At 36.9% G+C, this 21,252-nt stretch overlaps 1 protein-coding gene across 3 annotated transcripts in view; it reads left to right on the forward strand.

Moving 5' to 3' along the window:
* MDFIC (MyoD family inhibitor domain containing) overlaps nt 1–21,252 on the forward strand; it is a 203,454-nt gene that overhangs the window by 77,915 nt on the left and 104,287 nt on the right. Inside the window, exon 5 of one of the 3 annotated variants that reach the window (XM_055392507.2) lies at nt 15,679–18,728. The exons of the other annotated variants lie outside the window; for them this stretch is intronic. Within the exon in view, the coding sequence (XP_055248482.1) occupies nt 15,679–15,926 (248 nt within the window). The 3' untranslated portion in view covers nt 15,927–18,728. Of the gene's footprint in view, nt 1–15,678; nt 18,729–21,252 lie in introns of those variants that run through there. 3 annotated transcript variants of the gene reach the window in all.

Raw genomic sequence — 21,252 nt, forward strand, 5'->3', positions numbered from 1 at the left:
TTTATTCTACCTCAACTTTAATATTATCAACTATAGTCATAGGGCCACATAACATTTCATTCAACTATGAACGACATATAGAATGGTGGTCCCATAAAATAAGAACACTGTATTTTTACTGTACCTTTTCTATGTTTACATATACAAATACTTACCATTGTGTTGCAGGTACCTACAGTACTCAGTACAGTAACATGCTGAACCACTTTGTAGCCTAAGAGTGATAGGCCATACCATATAGCCTAAGTATGTCATTGACTATACCATCCAGATTTGTGTAAGTGCACTCTCTGATGTTCATACAACGAGGAAATCACCTAATGACCCCTTCCTCAGAATGTGTCCCTGTATTTAAACATAATTGGTTTCCTTCAAAATCCTGGGTATTCTATGTTATGGATTTAAAAATACTTTGTCTCCATGGCACACCACAGAAAACTAAAAATGCCTGCTCTTGTCCCTCGGAATCCAAAGGATTCTTTATAGTAAAAGTAATTTATTTTGTAACATACATGTTTTATAAATTTGCATTTCTGTATGTAATTTTCACAATGCAGAGAACACAGATTTTTTTTGAACAGCTTCTTTTTGCTTACATTAAATTGAAATGATAAAAAAGGACATATTCAATTTCTCACCTTAAAAAACTATGTTAAATATTAAATTCCTAAGTAACTTGTTTTCATGTTTGCATTTTAATGTCATGCTTTTACCAGTGCATAGTCAGCAATGCCAGGATGCAGAAGAATGGAGAAAATGAACTTCTTGGGTTTTATATGCCACAATTTAGATAGTCTTAATTTAAATTTCCATAAATAAGTGCAGGAGAAAACAGAGGAAGTGCTTCGAAGTCAACAACCTGGTGACACGTATTTTTCAGGGTTTTCAGGCAAATCTTCCCATGGGATTTTAATTGATATGCAACATAGTGTGGCCTCAGGCCCCCTTCCAAGCACAGGACTCTGGTAATTTGTACAAGCTTTCCTTCCTCCTCTATACTTGACTGAAGGGAAAAATGGAAGATGGTAGACATCCTCTCAAGTGGATGTAGGAGGTAATTAGAAGAATAAAATTGAATAATTATTAAGTAGTTTGCTCAAGGATATTAATCATTCTGCCCATTTTGAAGGAGAAAAAATATTCCTAGAAATAAATAGTAGTTGTCTCTTAGAAGACTGAGAAATCCAGGAGTTTGGGGGAAATGTGACTATAATTGAAAGAAAAGAGCAAAATGGATTAATATACTAGTTTTCCAAAGAAATATTAAACCTGCCTAAATTTCCACTATAACTTCTCTTGGGAAATCAAACTGGAGGAACTGGACCTCTTGGGAATACTATCACCATAACATAACATAATTTGAAGTTGACACTAGAAGTTGAAGTTTATTTTTTTCCTAATAATTATGCTCAGGGAAGGATGCAGAAATTGCATTTTGGAATGACAGAAGAGTAGTTATTTTAGAAGGAACATTTTAACATCTATGGTAGATATCTCCTAGAAAATGTGTTCTGTGGAGTGACAGGAGAAGCTAAAACCAAAAGCCATCATTACCTTAGGCCATAAAACTGAATTGCATGGAGTCAACAGGTGTTTATTAAGGGTCTGCTGTATGCCCAGGCCAGTGTGCTGGAGTTTGTAGAGAAGTCCTGTTTTATTTCTTAATCAAGTGCCTTTGATTTTTTGTTCCTGTTGCTTTTAAAAATTACACCCTTAGTTAGAAATAAGTATGCACCTACTGGCTCTTGAACTCTAATTAACCATGAAAAAAATATATATGTATGTGTATAAATATGTTTAAAACTGGCCTCCTGGCCCGGCACACTGACTTATAACTGCAATCCCAGCACTTTGGGAGGCCAATGGGGACAGATCACCTGAGGTCGGGAGTTTGAGCCCAGCCTGGCCAACATGGCTAAACCCTGTCTGTACTAAAAATACAAAAATTAGCCAGGTGTGGTGGTACATGCCTGTAATCCTAGCTACTTGGGAGACTGAGGCAGGAGAATTGCTTGAGCCCAGGAGGCAGAGGTTGCAGTGTGCCGAGATTGTGCCACTGCACTCCAGCCTGGATGACAGAGCAAGCCTCTGTCTCAAAAAACAAAAAACAAACAAACAAAAAAACAAAAAGAAACTGGCTTCCCGTTATCCAGAATTGGATTTCCTGATGAAACATTGACCTTACTTGTGACTCTGTCATTCTGGCATACTATCCTTTCAGAACCAAAAATCTGGATTCTCTGTCTTTTCAACTCCCTTGTCTACACTAGGGAGCTAAACACTCCTGAAGAAACCTTGATGACCATAAAAATCACTGTCACTATGCATGTGTGGTCTCAGGTCTCAACCAGAGCCTCAGAATCCCTCCACAGAACTTCAGTATGTCCCAAATTCCTGCAACAAATCATTCTTGAGCACTTATTCTGTGGCAGATAAGTGCCACACTCTTCTAGGTACAGTTTGGGGACACAGCAGTGAACTACAAAGACAAGCAGACCTGCCCGCTCCCATTTTCCACAGTGGCCATCTGATTTTGGTGCTGTTCTTAAAGAAGCACTTGGCAACTTTCCCTCCCCCTCAGGGGAAGAAGAGGCCATCCAGCTTTTCCTCAGGGTCTCTCCACCCTGGGCCCTACCTACAAACTTACCTGATTCTGAGCCTGTTTTTACCTTCCATTCAAAGGAGGAGATACAGCTCTTCCTGTTGCAGCACACACCCCATCACTGCCCATCTTTTCATACACTCACTCCATTGAGTAGCCCTTTCTGCATTCGGTTTGAAGTTTCTTCTGGAGAACAGTGAACATATGTCAGTCTTTCCTGTCTAAAAATATATGTGTAGTGAGTGTGTGTAGGTGGGAGTGTATCTCTTCATGGACTTTGCATCCTCAGTTTTCTCCTTCTGTTTACAAATAGATGTCTTGGAAAGATAGCTGCATGTGTGGTCCCTGTTCCCTCACGTTTCAGTCACTCCTCACGTCACTGCTATTCATTTCTAGCCCTAACACATCGCTAAAATTTCTCTGGCCAAACAGAGTATCTGACACAACCTCCTTGAAATATTGTTATCTCTCACTTCGATGGGATCTCCCTTTCCTAGAGTTTCTACTTCCATGTTTACTCCTCTGTCTCCTCTGCCAGCTCCTCCCTTCCTTAAATGCTTTTGTTACCTTGAATCCCTTGCCACTGAGTACATTCTTCCTGGGTGGTTGAATAAGCCCATTCACAATGACAGTTTCAGCCACCTTTCACCCCCCAGCCCCAGACTAACTACCCCCCAAACTCCAGATCATGGTCTGCAGCTGCCTTTTGAACATTTTCATTTGAGTATCCCCAGACTTAGCAAGGCTCACACTCAACATATTTTAAACCAAGCTGTTTTTCCTCCTGGATTTCTTCCTTAGTAAATGGCTTCAGAAACCAGGGAGTCACGCTTGATTCTTCTCATCACTGCTTCATCCCAGGTCTTATCAACTCATGCTAATCCTACTTTCTTGATATTTCCTCAAAGTCATCCTGTCTGACCCCATTGGCACTATATTATCACTGCATGTCGTTCCTGCTTCCTCATTTCTGACACGGAAAATTGAAGATGTTTTACCTGGTTTCTTTAGATCCAACAAAAATATGGAGCCACTGGCATCTCTAAAACTGTCTGCTTGCCTCTGTGTCTTTGCATAACTTCCCCACTGGCTGGAACAATCTTTGCTTTTATTTCATCTAACATATGCTTCTTCTTTAAGACATAACTCAGGAATCACCCTTACTTTCTCCTTCTACTCTATGCTCTCTCCTCTTCCCTTTCAGAGCTCCATCTTACAAATCTGAATTGGATATTGGATATTCCATCCATTTGTGCCTCTGTTTTTCATCTGTAAAATGAGGTTAATAATAGCATTTATCTCATACAATTATTCTAAGAGTTTAGTGAGTAAGTATTTATAAACTACTTACAGCAGTGCCTGGCCTTTAGTAAGCACTATATAAAAGGTTGCTAAATAAAAATTTAAAAAATACAATAAAATATGGAAACGCTATATACTGGTGATGAGAACAGCCTTTGGAATCACATAGATCTAAATTTGAATCCCAGACCTCCCCTTAGTAGCTTTGCACCTCAAGCCACTATATAAAGATTTTGAACCTCAGGTTCCTCATCTATAAAATGAGCCAAATGTTCACCTTATGAGATTGTCTGTCATGCAGAGTTAATGCCTGCGAGGCACTTACTATGTTATACTCCTTGATCATTATTTACTCCGGTTGGGCATGGTGGCTCATGCCTATACTCCTAGTAGCTCATGCCTGTAATCCCAGCACTTAGGGTGGCAGAGACGAAAGGATAGCCTGAACCCAAGGAGTTGAAGAGCTGCCTGGGCAATATAGTGAGAAGCTGTTCTCCACAAAGAGAAAAGAAAAAAAGGACAAAAAACGAAACAATTGAACTCATTACTTACTCTACCAGCACGATGTGTTTGTCCAAATCACAACAGTTATGGCACTGTATTGTAACTATATTTTTATTTACCTACATTTTACGTTCCTTGATCTTTGTCTCTGAAGTTTGGGCAGGATCTGACATGTAGTCAAATGCTCAATGAAGACTTGTTGAATGAACATTTAACCATGAAGGCATTGTCTCCAGGCTCCTATGCTGGTTAGGAATGAAGACTGTATTTATTCCATTTTTTTTCCACTTCCTATGCACTCACTGCTCTCAGAGAGTCTTTTGTGGCTAATTCCATGTGCCTCTAATGTCTTTAATGGACCAGAGTACACAGTTTACACTTTGACCATTGGCCATTATTTATATGAAGCCTACTTTCCAGGCCCACATTCAGCATCTGCGACAAGGCAGGCAAGGCCCTGTCTTTGTGGGGTTTCTGTACAGTATGGCTATTTGCTCCTGGGGCTTAGCCAACTTACAGTCAACTTGTATTCCGCATTAGTTAACTTTCCATTCTGTTTTGAATATTGCATTAAACCCAGTAATGGTCCTGTTCAAGGCCAAGAAAATACCCTGTGCTGGATTTAACTATCTATTAGTTATAGAAAATAGATTATATCTTCCTAGAACTTTAGAGCTTGAAACAAACTTAGCATTTTCCCTTTCCTTGTATGTGTATCGACACCAAATGAAATGACCTGTTCAAGATACTCACTCAGCCAAGTAGTGACAGAGCCAAGACCAGAAAGCTGGTTTTAAGTTTCCAGCATCACAATCCTTATACATACGCTAATACTTGTCTGTCTTTGCCACTTATGAAGATGGAAGGGTGATCATTAATTGAAATACCTTTGTTTTTGTGCCACCACTATGTTGTGTCCCTGTTGCTAATAGCCTTATTTAAACCAAACAAACAGCTGTAACAACCACAGACACTTACAACCCTTTCTTTTTGTAGTTCTGGCATTAGCTTGCCCAAATGGTAATAGGAGGTAATGAGCTGTGACAGTAATAACTCAGTTGGGGAGTGACTCAGACGAAACACAGGGAATTGGGAAGCACCTCAGGAAGACGGTTTTAATTTTACCTTATTTTCCCCAATTTAAAGTAATAATACACTAGGCTACAAAATTTTTATTGCATAAGAAAACTAGGTTTATCTGTCTTCAGCAATTTTAGAGTATACTTGCAAACAACATGTTCATAGATCGTTTTTGGCTCTGGAATTGTTTGTACGCTAAATTAAGGCGGAGGTATTTATACCTTATAATTTCAATGTCATGCTGTCCTGTTCATCTGCGGCTTGCAATAGTGCCTTAAAATAATCAAATGGTATTAATAGATAACCTGGGTGGAGAGGGAGGAATGTGGAAAGAGTAACAATGCCATCATTGATTCACAAATTAATTCCATAAATAATAGGATTTACCTCCTGTGCACTGCTTTGAAACGTGCTTTGGTGTCTCATTTCGCTGTAACATTTCATTCCGCTTGCTTCGCTTCATCTTGCCTGGCCTGTCTGTTAGACCGCTGTGCTTCTTTGGTTGGGGCCTGTCTCTTCTGTCAGGGCTGGGGAGTGCATCCTGGGTCTTCTCAGGGGAGGCTCCTCCTGCCTGTGTGAGGTCTGCACCTCCTGCTAGGGATGCTGCCCTTGCCTCCAGGGGTCCTACAGGAACAGTCACTGTTGGGGACCTCTCAGCCCTTTGGATTGCAAAAGTGCCCTTTGGACTCTTGCTGAGCCCTGGCTGGTCAAGTGCCTGGAGAATTGTTGTGTATGATCCCAGTCCTGTGAATATTGTCAGTATCAGTCAGCCTTCTTTTAGTGTGTTTGTTTCCTCCCATGCTGCCATAAAGACCTTATGTCCTAGGTGACCTGGCCAACCCTGTGCATCTCTGCAGTAGGCTAATATCAGTGACTGAAAACACTGGATGTGACCAAGGTGTTATTTTACTCATCATCATCATCATCATCATCATCGTCATCATCATCTTTTACAGAATCACCCAGTGGGTACATTATGGTTTAAGTTTTGTTAGCAAGACAAAACTGATTTATTTTCATTTGTTACTTGCACAATGTATAAGCCAAGGACAAATGAAAAGAGATGAAGCTGAAATGTGAATTGTGAAATAAACACAGTTGGGAAAATAAAATTAGAAAATATATTAAGCATTTGGGAGAGATTTTTTGGATTATTTTTACCCCAATATGAATTTTCATTAAAACTAGAGGACTTACTTGCATGTATTTTTGTCCTAGCCATAAATGGTATTGTTACCAACTTGAGTGAACTGTTGCACATTGATCCTTTCTGGGAAAATGTGTTTAAGATCTAAAGTAGATTTTATTATCCAGAAATTATATTCAACTTTGTTATTATTTAAACTTCTTATATTAGAAATATTTCAACTGGCCAACTGAAAATAGCCAGCACCGCATAGGTTCAAGTAAAGTATAGTTTTACTGTTTTTGCTTTCTAGTTTCTGGAAAAAATAAATAGATAATAATTGAAATATGGAAAAAATAGGTTATTATTTTTAAATCTTCTGCTGTAGCCAAACACAAGGTTACTAATTCTCTCTGGGCAGACTTATGCTTCACTCCTCTGCAAATTCTGTTTCTTAGAGTTGCCTTCTTGGTTCATTCTTTCAAGTGTTTTAGCTGTGGTCAGAGCCTTTTACAAACCTCCTTAGGTTAAAATAGAATGGCCCGATGTCCCTGTGGTAATCAGAGTAAATGGAACATAGGTAGGTGGAGAGGTGTGGTTTTCCTAGAATAAATATTTTGCTATCATCTTCACTGCTGTCACAGTAATATTTAGTAAGCACTTGCATCATGTTAAATCCTTTATTAAGTACTTAATGTGCATTATCTCTTTTAATCTTCATCATAACCCTATGAGGACAGTAATGTTATTACCAGCTATTAAAGCTTGTGATCTTAAAATGTAGAGATTCAGTAAGTGAATGTAAATATTATTTGCACCATTGATATTTTCTAGCCTTTCTTTCCCTCCTTTCTGCCCAAAAACTGACTTTCTGGGTAAAAAATTTTAAATAAGCACTTCAAATAACTAAACTTTTACCCCTCTTCAGATTTCTGTGTTAAGCTTCTAAGAATCAAAATATTTTCTGAGATCTATCTATCTATCTAGTGTGCGTGTATATATATATATATTTCCTGGAATTTGTTTTGTTTTGCTTTTGGTATAGAGTCTCACTCTGACACCCAGGCTGGAGTGCAGTGGCATGATTATGGCTCACTATAGCCTCGACCTTCTGGGGCTCAGGTGATCTTCCCACCTTAGCACCCCCACCCCCCGACCCCCTCCCCAAAATAGCTGGGACTACAGATACTCGCCACCATACTCAGCTAATTTTTTTTTTTTTTTTTGGTAGAAACAGAGTTTTGTCATGTTGCCCAGGGTAGTCAAACTCCTGGGCTCAAGGGATCCGCCCACCTTGGGATTCTGCCCACCTCGGGATTCCAGGAGTGAACTACGGCACCCCAGCCTAACTTCCTAGACTTTGTAAAATGCATCTCTTTAGAAGGGACTACTTGACCAGTGCTAGAGTTAAGTCATGACCAACAATTACTGGATTCGATGTCTCTGAGAGTTTGGAATATTTAATGAATCAACCACAGATCAGGCAACGGGGTAAACAAATAGAAGGAAAAAATCTATGCTATCCACTCGCTGTCATTTAAAATATAAAAGCAACTCCCATAGGATGGAGATGGATTCTAGGATTTGCACCTGTAGTAGGAAACTTATTGAGGAGTCACTTTGTCGGGTGTGGGAGGGCAGTGCTGGGTTTTTTTTTTTTTCCCTAGGTTCTTTTGACTTTGTTGAGAGGAAAGATAATAGTAAAGATTATTGTTCATTTTCCCAAAGTATGGTGTTCTTTGTCCTGCAGTGGAAAATGTAGCTTTTCTCTAACTTTCTTTTTACCTCCTGACCCATCTCACTTTGTTCCCCACTAGGAAAATGTTGACTGGATTCTGGCTAAGATGTGTGGCCTCTTGGGAGAGTCTTGTGCCAGAGCGTTCTGTGTAGGAGGCTCACTTTAGGCCAATTTATTCAGGCAGCAGGTCAGGCTAGGGCTGTTGGCCAGAAGTGCTGTGCGTCCTCTGTCTTGGAGACATGGAGCTACTTGGAGCCATGGAGCTACTTGGAGCTGAGCTACCGTGTGGTATTAGTAAACATTTCCCGCCCCCACACACACTTGAGGAGCAGAACTCCCCAGAGATGTCTGTGTCTGGTCCCTCACAGCTGGGTTTTCACAGAGGCTAGATGCTCACTTAGCCATCTCGGCTGTGATTCAGGATAACCACAGCCTGCTTCTAGCTTGCTTTTTGATTTTCCTATTGGAAAAGAACAGTCGCAGTAAAGCAGTATCTAGGAAGAGGAAAGCCTTCACCCAGTCAGACTTCTGCACAGAGTCCTGTTATACCGCCACTGGGCAGGTGATAGTCATAGCAGCTAAAGAATGGGGAACAACTGGGGGTGCTCTGTGGCGTTGATGTTAAAGCTACAGAGTCAGGTTTGACCTCAAAGCAATTTCCTAAATTACTAAATACACATAACTCTTATTGTTCATGCTTTAATCCGTGGTCTTTGGCATATTATTGGCCTGTTAAATGCTAATAAACCTTTGTTTCTCAGCATGTAGTTTACATGATGGGGACTTGATTAAGAAAGTACTTTCAAGCATCTTATTTCATAGGAAACTTTATTAGAGATAAGATAAGACCCATTCAAATATGCATTCTCTTAAAAATGGGTTGTGAGTTATTCTCAGAATTCTCTGCTGTCTGTCCTTTCCTGTACTCCACTTTAGCTGTTTGGTATCTCTGTTCCAAGAAATTCAGAGCACCTGCCATACCACATCTTAAAAGGAGGAAATGAAAGAGATAAAAGAGGCTCGTTTAGAGGAGAGCTGAGTTTATTGTGTAAATAGTTTTCTGATGACTCAATCAGGGTTCCTTTCACTTTAATAAACTGCATTCCTCATATTCCCTAGTGTAATTTGGCCACATACTGATCAGGTATCCGTATCAATTGGGATAATTTCATTATAAACTTACTTGTTTTTACAAAGCTAATCTTCACTCTCATTTTAAGCAGCACAGAGTTCCTGGGATCAGTCACAGACGTTTTCACCAGACTTCTAAGATGCTGTTTAATTCAGTTCCAATTGTTACTTTAATGCTGTTGAGATGCTAGAAGCTCTCCAGGTAATAGGCCAGCTGCCTGAGCGTAACACTGATGACCTTTCGTAGGACTCAAAGATTTTGTTTGGGATTGTGTCTTCAGTAATTCATAACAGGTTTTGTTGCTTTTTAAATCAAACATAGTAAAGATTTCCTTTTATGCTCTCCTTTTAGCTACTTGGCTTCTGGAGTGTTACTCTGTTTTCCTAAATTTACAGTAGCTGCCAGTCTTGTGCTGAGTTCTCCTCCAAGTACACTGAATTGTGCAATTCTTGCTTGGGCCAGTTTTGGACAGGCATCTTTCCCAGAACCCAGTGGTCTTCTCAGAGGTTAAACAGTTTTGGCAAGAACTGTAAATAATGACTGAATAAAACCATAAAAACTGAAATCTTAAGAACAGGGGAAAAAGATGATTCCTGACTGCAAGCCATATGGATGCAGAGGACCCATTTTTTTAAAAAAAATTTGTTTCTCTATTCAAGCCTTCTTAAGTTTGATCATTCTTATGATCTTCTCTTTGCCTCAAATAAAACCACCATTATCGTACCTTTTATGACTCTTGATTCCTGTTGGCAGTGGTAGGAATAGGAACTGTAACTACTGTTTCTTGTTAGTTTATTTTAACCTTTTCATTACCCTGAGTCACAGTCAAACTATGACTTAGAAATAGAAGGTTACAAATAGAAGGGTTTTATAAAAAGACCCACCAAAAAAAAAAGTTCATTTTTGACAAGGAATAACAATCAGATCATTTAAAGATCTCGTAGAATTTAAGGAATCTTTTTTTGGCTAATTTTTTGTTGTAATTTCTAGATATTTCTCTATTTAAAAAAATACAGAATATGAATGTGTTTCTGGTAGATACTTCTGTAGATACATGTTATTTAATATCTCTATGATCTTGTAAATGCATTTTGGTTTGTGGCTTCTCTAGATGCCTGTTAATAGATTTGGTTTTTCAGAGTAACCCAAAGTGCTTTTCTAGTAAATTATAAAGGACTTTGTTTTAAAACAATGTCTCCATTTTGTAAGTTTTAATATTTACATAAATAGCTACTGCATATGGAGCTCTTGATCATGTAACTGCAGTCCTTAACATTTATGTTTTAAATTTATAGATTTGTTTCTTTTGATTGAGACATCATCTCCCTCCACACTGCCTTCTATCTTATGTCTATTTTAACAGTGCAACTGGCAGTTTATTAATTCTTCAACTTAGTGATGACTTGTTCTTACATATTGAAGGGTAACATTTATTTTCAACTTTTTATTAAAATGAAAATTCAGAATAATTTTTTAAAAAGAAAAGGAACACAAACCGAGGCTAAAAACAGATAGATGAACAAAACAAATCAGCAGAAAGTTTTGGATTTGTAACTGACCTTCCTCCAAGGAACATCAACCCAGTGTTAGAAGTGACCCACTCCTGTAGCAGCAGCATAGCTTGCTGACTGAGAGCATGGTCTCAGGAGGTTAACTGCCTGGGTCCTGATCTTGTTTCTGCTACTCACTCCCTCTATGACCTTGGGAAAATTTCCTAAATTTTCTGTGAATGAGTCTCTGCATTGGTAAAATAGGCATAATACCAGTATGACTTCTTAGGAGTATTATTAGAATAAAATTAATCAATATTTATAAAGACCTTACAAGGGAGTTTAGTACAAAGTAAGTTTCTAATTTTTTTCAAAAATGAAAAATTGATGAAAACGTCTCTACTTTTAAGATAATATGTTTCTCAATTTTGAAAACAGCAAATAAATACTTTTCCTGCATTGAAGCTAGAGCTCCCATTCTAGTAAAGCAACCACTTACACCAATTAGTTATAGAAAACAGGTTTTGTTGAAGAAGATAAGTTAACAAAGGAATGTTTGATCTATTTAGACCTAAGAACTTAAAAAAAATTCTGTCTACTAAAAATAAAATGATATTTTAACAGGCAAATTAATTTGTAAATCTTGTTTACTAAAGTAGGAGTTATGAGAGATTCATTTCTTGGCTTAAGACTTTTAAAATCTTAATGACGTGTCATTGTAGTCTAAGATCTGGAAGAAATATTAATTCTCAAATGAATATATCCTATGGGAGGCAACTAGTGGTTTAGTTTGGAATGTCACTCCCATCTCTCTTCATCCTCAGGGCTATTGATCTCACACCAATCACATCCAATCTCTCTCTCCTAATTGCTTATTGGTTTCTTCCGCCTTTCTGTCATCGGCATAGCTGAGTTCCTTGGTTTGAATCAGACACTAAAACTTTTTTATTTCATTCTGCTATCAAATCTTATTAACACCTCTTCTTCTTTTTGCTGACTAATTATCAGATTTTTCTATCTGTCACTTAACTTCCTCAGCCATGTAATCCCATATCCAGTGTTATCAAACAAGATTTAATTTGGCTTTCCCTTCCTCACCTTAAACTCTCTGAGTTCAAAAGTTAACTTATCTCCCTTTTGTTAGTTTATTTTAATTAAGACAAGTCACATTCTGAGAGAAGACAATCATTTAACAAAGGACCAGTATCTCGAATATCTGAAAAACCTTTACAAATTAATAAGAAAAAGGAGGCAACCCAATATAAAAGTTAGGGAAAAACATGAACATGCTGAACACTCACTTCAAAGAAGAGAAAACATGAATGGCCAATGAACATGAAAAAATGTCCAAACCTATAAGGAAACCAGGAAAGGCAAAATAAAACCACCATGAGACGCCATTTCACACACAACTTGCACATGTTAAATTGTGACAGTTTCAAAGATTGGTGAGAATGTGGAGTAATGAGCACTCTCATACTTGGTTTGTGGGAGTAAATTTTGGAGCAACAATCTTGGGAACAAATTTGGCATTATCTAATAAGATTAAAGATGAGCAAGCCTATGACCCAACCATCCTACTGCTGGTTACTTAGCATGTATGTTAGGAGACTTTGATAAGATTGTTTCAAACTGCAATGTTAAGAACAGCGATGTTAGGAGCACCAAAAACACTGGTGATGACCAAAATATCCATAAATAGTAGAATGAGGCTGGGCACAATGGCTCAGACCTGTAATCCCAGCACTTCGGGAGGCCAAGGCAGGTGGGTCACCTGAGGTCAGGAGTCCGAGACCAGCTTGTCCAATATGGTAAAACCTCATCTCTACTAAAAATACAAAAAATTAACCAGGCAAGGTGGCCGGCACCTATAGTCCCAGCTACTGGGGAGGCTGAGGCAGGAAAATCGCTTGAACCCAGGAGGCGGAGGTTGCAATGAGCCAAGATCGCGCCACTGCACTCCAGCCTGGGTGACAGAGTAAGACTCTGTCTCAAAAAAGAAAAATAAAAAATAGTAGAATGGATAAATCAATCATTGTATGTTAATTCAATGGAATACTAAGCACCTGGAAAATGAGTGAACTACAGCTACACGAATCAACATAGATAAATCTCAAATACAGGATGTTGAGCTGAAGATGCTACTCACAGCAAATTGCGGAGTATAGTTTCCATTCTGATATATTTTTTAGGGGTGTGTACGCATGTACTGCTGTGAAAAATACAATAAGAAACAAGGGAAAGATCATTTAATATTTAATACTTAAGACAGTGGTTACTTCTATGGAGAGGAAGATGGATTCAGGAAAGGACCAAAGGAGGCTTCAAAAATATTGTAACCGTCTATTTCTAAGGCTGGACGAGACATTCTTTCTCCTTTAAAATGGATAGATCCATTATATATAGTTCTATGTCTGGTAAATTTTACAACTAGTATATAAATAATTTACATAATCAATAACTACTCATAGGCTTTTAAAAATATTCAGTTAAAGGTTCTTCAATGTCAGGTGGGTTTTTGTAGAGTCCCTCTCTCAATCTTGATATTTAAGCATTGCATAGTGGAATAGAAAGTTAAGGTTTCAGTGAGGTATTGTTGGAATTAGATAATATGGATATTCACTTGAAGGTACATTGAATAAAACTGGCTTGCTGCCAGTTAAACACTATCTTCTAAGTAATAATGAAGCTAGATGTTTATAACATTACAAATATTTTACAAATCATGACGATAATGTAATTCTGGAAAAACTCAACTGAATAGAGTCATATAAGACAGATGCTGAGATGAAAGTATGGAAACAGTGTTGATAGAGGGAAACCACGGACACTGTCTAGAAATCCAGAACGTTGTAAGGTCATGGGCCTTTATTCATGTAGGTGGATTTTAGAGATCCCCTGAAATGATTGGTTACTACCAGAAATCAATATTAGGGGAAGACGGAGAGAGCTGAAAACTCTCACAACTCTGTTTTTGTTTTTGTTTTTCCCATCGCTGCATGGACCATCATATGTAAAAGTGGGCTTGGCACTAAAAAGAAAGGAAAGAACAGTGTGTCCTTCTACAAACACAACTCTGGAATTTCCCTTTTGAGTACTCTCTGACCCTTCCTTCTTTTCACCATCTGCCAGGTGGAGTGTATGACTTTGTGTTTCCACATTTTCTCCTTTCATCCTCTGAATTCTCTACAAAGTTAGAGACTGCAGAGAAACAGAGGGGTGTTCAAGGAGTTAGGGAGTTTAGGATGGGATGCTTAGGGATAGGCCTGTAGAGTTAAGAGACTGCCGTAGGTACCCTGGTGTTTGTTTTTCTTTACCTGAAGCATTTGTAGCCAAGGAATTTATAGTAGAGGGATTCTGTCAGTTCACATCTACTTGCAGTTATATGGCATTCTATAGAGAAGCGCATGATTTTTTATTATAGCATGGCTGCCAAGCAACAAGCTGGTTTTCTTTCCTTCATCTTTGGTTTTCACAGTTTGCTGACACTCCATCGAAGGCACTTAATTTTAATGCCAAATACAGAAACACAAAGGACATGTGACAATGGGAAGAGGGTGGGGTTGTTGTGTCTTATCGCTATTGTAGGTTGTGGAATCTTCTTATTAAAACTTACATTATACAAAATACAAAAACAAAAAAACAAGGAACCCACATAAAACAACCCAGAATTAATTCTGGTAAAAATTCACAACTATTTCTGATATGAGGCAAATGTCTTATAACATTGGTTTTAAATGATGTTATTACATGTGTTAAAGTTATCTAGAAATAGAAATTTCCTTCCATTACTCCTCTCACTTGCCCCAGAATTATAAAGGAATGGACATTAGAACATTAGAATCTGAATTTATTAAATTATAATTTGTTTGATTTCTCAACTTTTTAAATCAGTTTTTGAAGTTTAATGAACATTGTTGTTTAGAGAGGCATTACATTATTAGAGATGTGTCAGGAGATAACAGAGATGTTAAAGTTCTTTGCCACCAAAGGAAGTGGGAAAGCAATGTTACTGTGTCATTATTCACATTTGCTAAGGTACAAATTCCTTTGTTAGAAGTAGGCAGAAGAACCTTTCTAGAAACGATAGTTGGACCCAACCAGAGAGTCTCACTGTTTTTATTTAATATTTGTGAAATAAAAAGCCTAAAACCATGACATTGAATCATTTGTATTGGAAAGTGAAGTCTTAATGGATTCTGGTTTAACTATTGAATTAATTTTTCAATAATACATAAAATATTTCTTATTTAAGTTTGTTCTTTTCCAATTTTAGAGCAGGTGGGTGGAGCAATTGAAGGAAATTTCTATTTCTGAAGGACTTTAATAACTATAATGCAGTTGTTTTAGCCCAGTGTTATAAAGAGCAATAGGATATAGAAAGATGAGTAAGAAGGATAGAGAAGTGGTATCTAGGACCAAAGGTCATTGCACAGTTTGTGAGAGTAATAATCTAATACATGTGAACACATGTGCGTACACACAATACTTTTTTTTTTTTTGAACTAAGTATCTACTTCTAAAGATCACTCATCTAGAGTTTAACTTAAGCTCCTTTTTGAGCTTCCAGCTCACAAAGCAAACTTCATTTGGGTTGTGGATTACTTAACTATTTTGCTCAATTCTTATTGAGTCAATTGATAACACGTATTTTGTGTTCCTCCTTTTTCTCACTATATGGTCTCCTCATCACTGAAAATGAAGATTGTTGTGTCCACTGTATCCTGGCTTGCTTGTTCTGCGAATTCCTGACCCTTTGCAATATTGTCCTGGGACAAGCGTCATGTGGCATCTGCACCTCAGAAGCCTGCTGCTGTTGCTGTGGTGACGAGATGGGGGATGACTGTAACTGCCCTTGTGATATGGACTGTGGCATCATGGATGCCTGTTGTGAATCATCAGACTGCTTGGAAATCTGTATGGAATGCTGTGGAATTTGTTTTCCTTCATAAATATTTATCTTTTGTTTGTGTTAAAACTGGAGAGTGTTTAAAAATTTCCTTTTGGGGGGAAGAAAAGCACATTGTAAGATTCTCATGAAACAACATGGAATTTGCACTGTTAACTCATTATTGTAAGTAATCTCTGAAAGCCTTTTTACTTTAACCAAATCTACATGGTTTAATATGTGAAATTTTAACTACTTTAACTAGTTTTATAAACTTCCTAATATGTTACAATAACTTAGGGACATTTTGACACCCCCCTTCCCAAATGTTAAATATCTTCTCCTTTTTACCGATATTTCTGTTTCTTCTAACCGTTCTCAGGAGCACTTTGCTCCAAATATATTATTTTTCAGTGTGTATTTAAACGAGGCAGTTTATTTTGATATGTATCTATTCATGATTGAAAGGAAGCAGTCTTGGCCAGGCACGGTGGCTTACGCCTGTAATCCTGGCATTTTGGGAGGCCAAGGTGGGCAGATTGCCTGAGCTCAGGAGTTCGAGACCAGCCAGGGCAACATGGTGAAACCCCATCTCTACTAAAATACAAAAAGTTAGCTGGGCTTGGCGGTGTGTGCCTGTAGTCCCAGCTACTCGGGAGGCTGAGGCAGGAGAATTGCTTGAACCCGAGAGGCGGAAGTTGCAGTGAGCCGAGATTGCGCCACTGAACTCCAACCTGCACTGCAGCCTGGGCAACAGAGCGAGACTCCATCTCTAAATAAATAAATAAATAAATAAATACATAAATAAATAAACCAGTCTTTATTTTAAAAGAAACTTTAGGAAACAAACCCACATAATAGTTGGGAACCAGTGTTGATCTCTCTCCCTTACCTTCTCCACTTGTTCAACAGACTCTGAATGCCTATTGTGTGGACTCTCTTCCTCAGACTGTGGGGACAGATACAATTCCACTCCTGTCCACAGGAACATGAGATTTAGCAGACTAAGGAGATCTGTAAAGAATGAACCATACCACAAGGCATACTGAAGTGAGGATTATAAGAGAAATAAACTCAAAATGCTGTTGGAATATGCAGAGAATTGCTACCAGAATACTCAGTAAGGCTTCAGGGAGAATGTGGCATTTGAGGACTCTCTTAGAATGAGTGATTCATCTGCTATTTAAATGAATTATTTAGATTTTTGACAAAGATTTAGGTGGACACCCTAAACTGTGTGTGCCTTTTACCAGTTAAAAGAACAGTCCTTCAGCATACTTTTTTTTATTAGTTGTAGGAATACAGCTTTTTGAAAAAGCTATAAAGTTTAAATTAACTAAAAATATGCATTTTCTTACACATAATTTAAATGTTATCATACTTTTTTGATGAAAACATAATGCCTTAGTAAAATAGCTCTATTTAATAAAGAAGATTGAGTACTCTGACACATTTCATTTAAATTAGGAAATTTTTAATATTAAAATCCCAGTGTTCTGAGTTATTGAAAGGCTTTCTTTTATTTTGAGAGCTTTAGGTCTTTTTGGGATGAGAACATTTTAGTTGTTTAGTTTGTTTCTTAAGCAGTGCTATTTTTTGTAAACACAGATAAATGGAAACCATTCTTTTCAATGCAGAAGAAATCTAGATATCCACTATTGTGACCAAATTTCTGTATTACGATTTTATGTTAAATTAAACTAATATGGCAGGTTATAATGATCCTTAAGTGTAAAGAAATCAGTCAATTACAAGAGTAATTATATAGTTATTGAGACCAATAGTGTGTGGCTTAGATGAAAGGGAGAGTAAATTTTCATACCATGCGCTCTCCTACTCAGTTTGATCTCTCTAAAATTGTAGTTTGGTTTGATTTAATATAATTCTTAGTAGAAATTTTGAAAGTATGCTTTGGGATTAATAATTATTTTTAATTTTTCTGGCTGAATATCAAATTGATAGTAACAACAGAAGCATAATTTTAGGAAGGCTTTCGCAAACCTAGCCTTTTAAGAGAGGTTTTTAACCTGAAGCATGAGAATATATCACCTGTGGTTTTTCCTTTGAGATGAAACCTAGTTTCTAGTTATATCATTACTTAAAGGGCTTAAAAAGAAAAAACTTAGCAAACTTTTGAATCTTTATTTTATTGCTATTTACACATACATACACACATACAAAACCTTTAAATTTTGGGATCTGAATATAATTCTGGTAAACAGCTGTCTTCATTTTTCTCCTCTAAAGAACTCAATTCATTTGTTACATAAAATATAAGGAAATCTTTGTACTATTTTACAGTAACCACAATCTAAATATTTACATATACCCAAAATTAACTTATGCTCATATGTTAGGATGTGAGAATATCATCTGTTTATGGACACATGAAACCTCCTAATGACCTGGAATTGTTAGAATATTTGACTTTTTATATGCAAAGTTTTTCAACCAAGTGGTTTGTCTAATATTTAAACATGTATTGGCACAATTTGTGATGAAAATATTAGCACATTTGAAATAATGTTTCTCCATAACAGAGAATGTTAATGGATACCAGAATTTTATTTTTGTATTTATGTTCATAGTACTTTTCCTCTTGTCTACTCCAGACAGTTATTCCATAAAGCATTTGTATAATTAAAAGGAAAACAGAAAAAGGAAAAGCAGGCAAATGTGAAAATAGTTTCAATATATCTTATGATTTCTTAATGTAAAATGTTTTGTTGAAGTATATGGCTATCATGACTAAGTGCTAGAATTTATAGTTATAGGCAGTGTCCTTTTAAATGTGGAAAGGCTTTTAAAATATTTTAAAACTGGACCTGTATTATCCTGAATACACTATTTTGAAAATTTTTTAAAATGACTTCTTTATTTTGCTTTACCGTATGTTTATATCTAATTGACATATTGACTAATGTTTGAAAGAATTCAACCATAAGTTAAAATCTAAAGGTTGTCTTTATCCTGTTTCATCCCTGTGTGAAGATTTCCTAGTCTTCTTATGTAAATCACATGACTCATGTCCGTAAATGAACTATGAAAGATATCGATCAGTTGATGATCATTGACATGTGATTTCAAAACACAGTGTTCTTTTAAAAATCTATAATATGTCAAAATACAAGTTTTTTTTTTTTACATCGTTTTAGTAAGTTAACTTCATTTATTTACTTTGGAGCTATATTTCCACTTAGAAAAACTAAGGTAATTTTACAATATATGCCGAGATTAAAAACCAAGGTAAAAATGCTCAAACATATATGAAATTGAGTCTTAGATTTAATGAATTTCACTCGAAAATAAATGATCAGAAGAATTTTCATCTAAGGCATAGAGTGGCAAAATTTTTGTAAATGCTCGCAGTTAGCATGTAACTAAAACAATACAGTATGACTTTATTTAGGAGAAGGCTTTTTATTTAGAAAATTATTTTTTCATTTTTACATTGTATCAACTGTATCCATTTTCCTCACCTGGATAGTCAATGTTATCTGAGCAGTTCAAGGAGTAACCAAGGCAACCTTATGTAATAACTTTCCATTCTTTATCCATACAAACTCTTTCAGTGCCCTAGATTCTAATGTTATAAACGTCAAACATCACTGCCCAACATAAATAAGACTCGAGACTTGTTAACATAAATAAGTATCTTGCCTTCTTGAATGCTAGTTAAATGCTTAGATTTACCTAACTGCCTAATGAATCAGGTTATTTATTAATAAGATTATTTTTCAAATTATTTAAGACCTTTATGCCCCTTCCAATTACTTGTGATTTGTAGGCCTGTAGGATTGTGGCATCTAATCTGACTGGCAACAGAAAATGTCATCAAATACTATAATATCTATTTTGTTTTCTTTTGCACTAATACAACAGAACATATCATTTTTGTTTTAAACAATGGTTAATATATTAATAGGGTTTGTTCCACACTTACTATTTATAGTTTTTATAATCAAGCATTGGGTATTAAAAGAGAATCCTTTCAATCCTTCATCTTCGTATGCTTATACAATAAATTGCAGTGAGTATTTTCTTTGTGCTTGGATTGATACTAGACACCTCAAGAAAGTCACATAACCCTCAAGAAGTTTCAACCCAGGGAATAAGTTTGGCACCTCCCATGAGAAAACCGTTTCAACGGTGAACCTGCCAGTATTTACTTCCTTATTTAAGATTGCTTTTAGAGTTTGTTTAAAATAGAAGAAGTTGTGGAGAGGGGATACTATTGTAATGCAGCCCTAACATGGAGGGTGGGTGTTGCAAAAACTGTCATTGGTGACTAAATCTTCTACATATATTGCAAAATTCTCAGTGGACAATGACTGCCCCTTTTAAAACACTGTAACTCAAAATATCATATTTATGACCAAATTTTTACGAAGACAGTAGACAATCTGGAAATGAAATAAAGCCGCAGCAGAGCCCCACCTGGAAAGCAATGTCTCTATGCAAACAGAATCTGCACCACCCATTCTTCACCAAGCTGTCATAATAGCATGACACTTTCCACTAGAGCCTCAGCTATAACTCTTAAGCAGCCAGATGTCAAGTTAAGTAGCTTCCTGCCTTCTGACTGAACTGTGGCTAGTAGTTCTGCTTCCATTGTTTGTTTGTTTGTCTGCTTATGCCCTCAATTCCTTACCACATTCCATTTAGTGCTCACTGAAAAGGAAGCATTAATTTAGTTGTGAGGTGACCATGAAGAAATCATTTCAGATAACCATCCTTTGACACATTACCAACATGGGGTATAGATATATGTGTTAAAGACAAAGTATAGCTCTGCAATTAGGTGTTCACTTCCAGGCAGGTCTTTGTGTGAGGTTTAGTTGAGAATGTAATTATTAGGAAAATGGTGAAAAGCAAATTCAAACAAATTCTAAGTTTAGCTTGAAAAATGGAAAAGGTTCTTAAGTTCTGTCTGATGCATAAAGGGGTAGAAGCAAAGGAATTATGCTCCAAAGCCAAGAAAGAGGGTGTACAAAAGCAGCTGATCCACTTGACATAGTTCATAGCCTTTTGCAAAGGAATAAAAGCCTGTTGAGCAGGGAACCAAAAGATCTCATTATAGGATGAAGCCAAGCCATATTAAAGCTTGTGCACTAGTAACTATGTCTAAAAACAGCCTGCTGTTTTATATTGAACCAATACATTTCTTAACTTGGTAGGTTGCAGTGTAAAGATGTACAGAGCCTGTCTGCTGGATGCTATGCCAATTACAGATGTGGCAGAGTGGTGTCAAACACCTACAAACAGTTAGATCGCAAGCAATCTTAGAGTGAAACAAAAGAAGTTTTAAAATGTCACCTCAAAACCTAGTTCATCGTGTGTGTTTGACTTTTAGAGTCCTGAAATCATCTTTATTATATAATTTCATGTGG

The sequence above is a fragment of the Gorilla gorilla genome, chromosome 6 (genome assembly GCF_029281585.2).
Source record: "Gorilla gorilla gorilla isolate KB3781 chromosome 6, NHGRI_mGorGor1-v2.1_pri, whole genome shotgun sequence".
Lineage (NCBI taxonomy): Eukaryota > Metazoa > Chordata > Mammalia > Primates > Hominidae > Gorilla > Gorilla gorilla.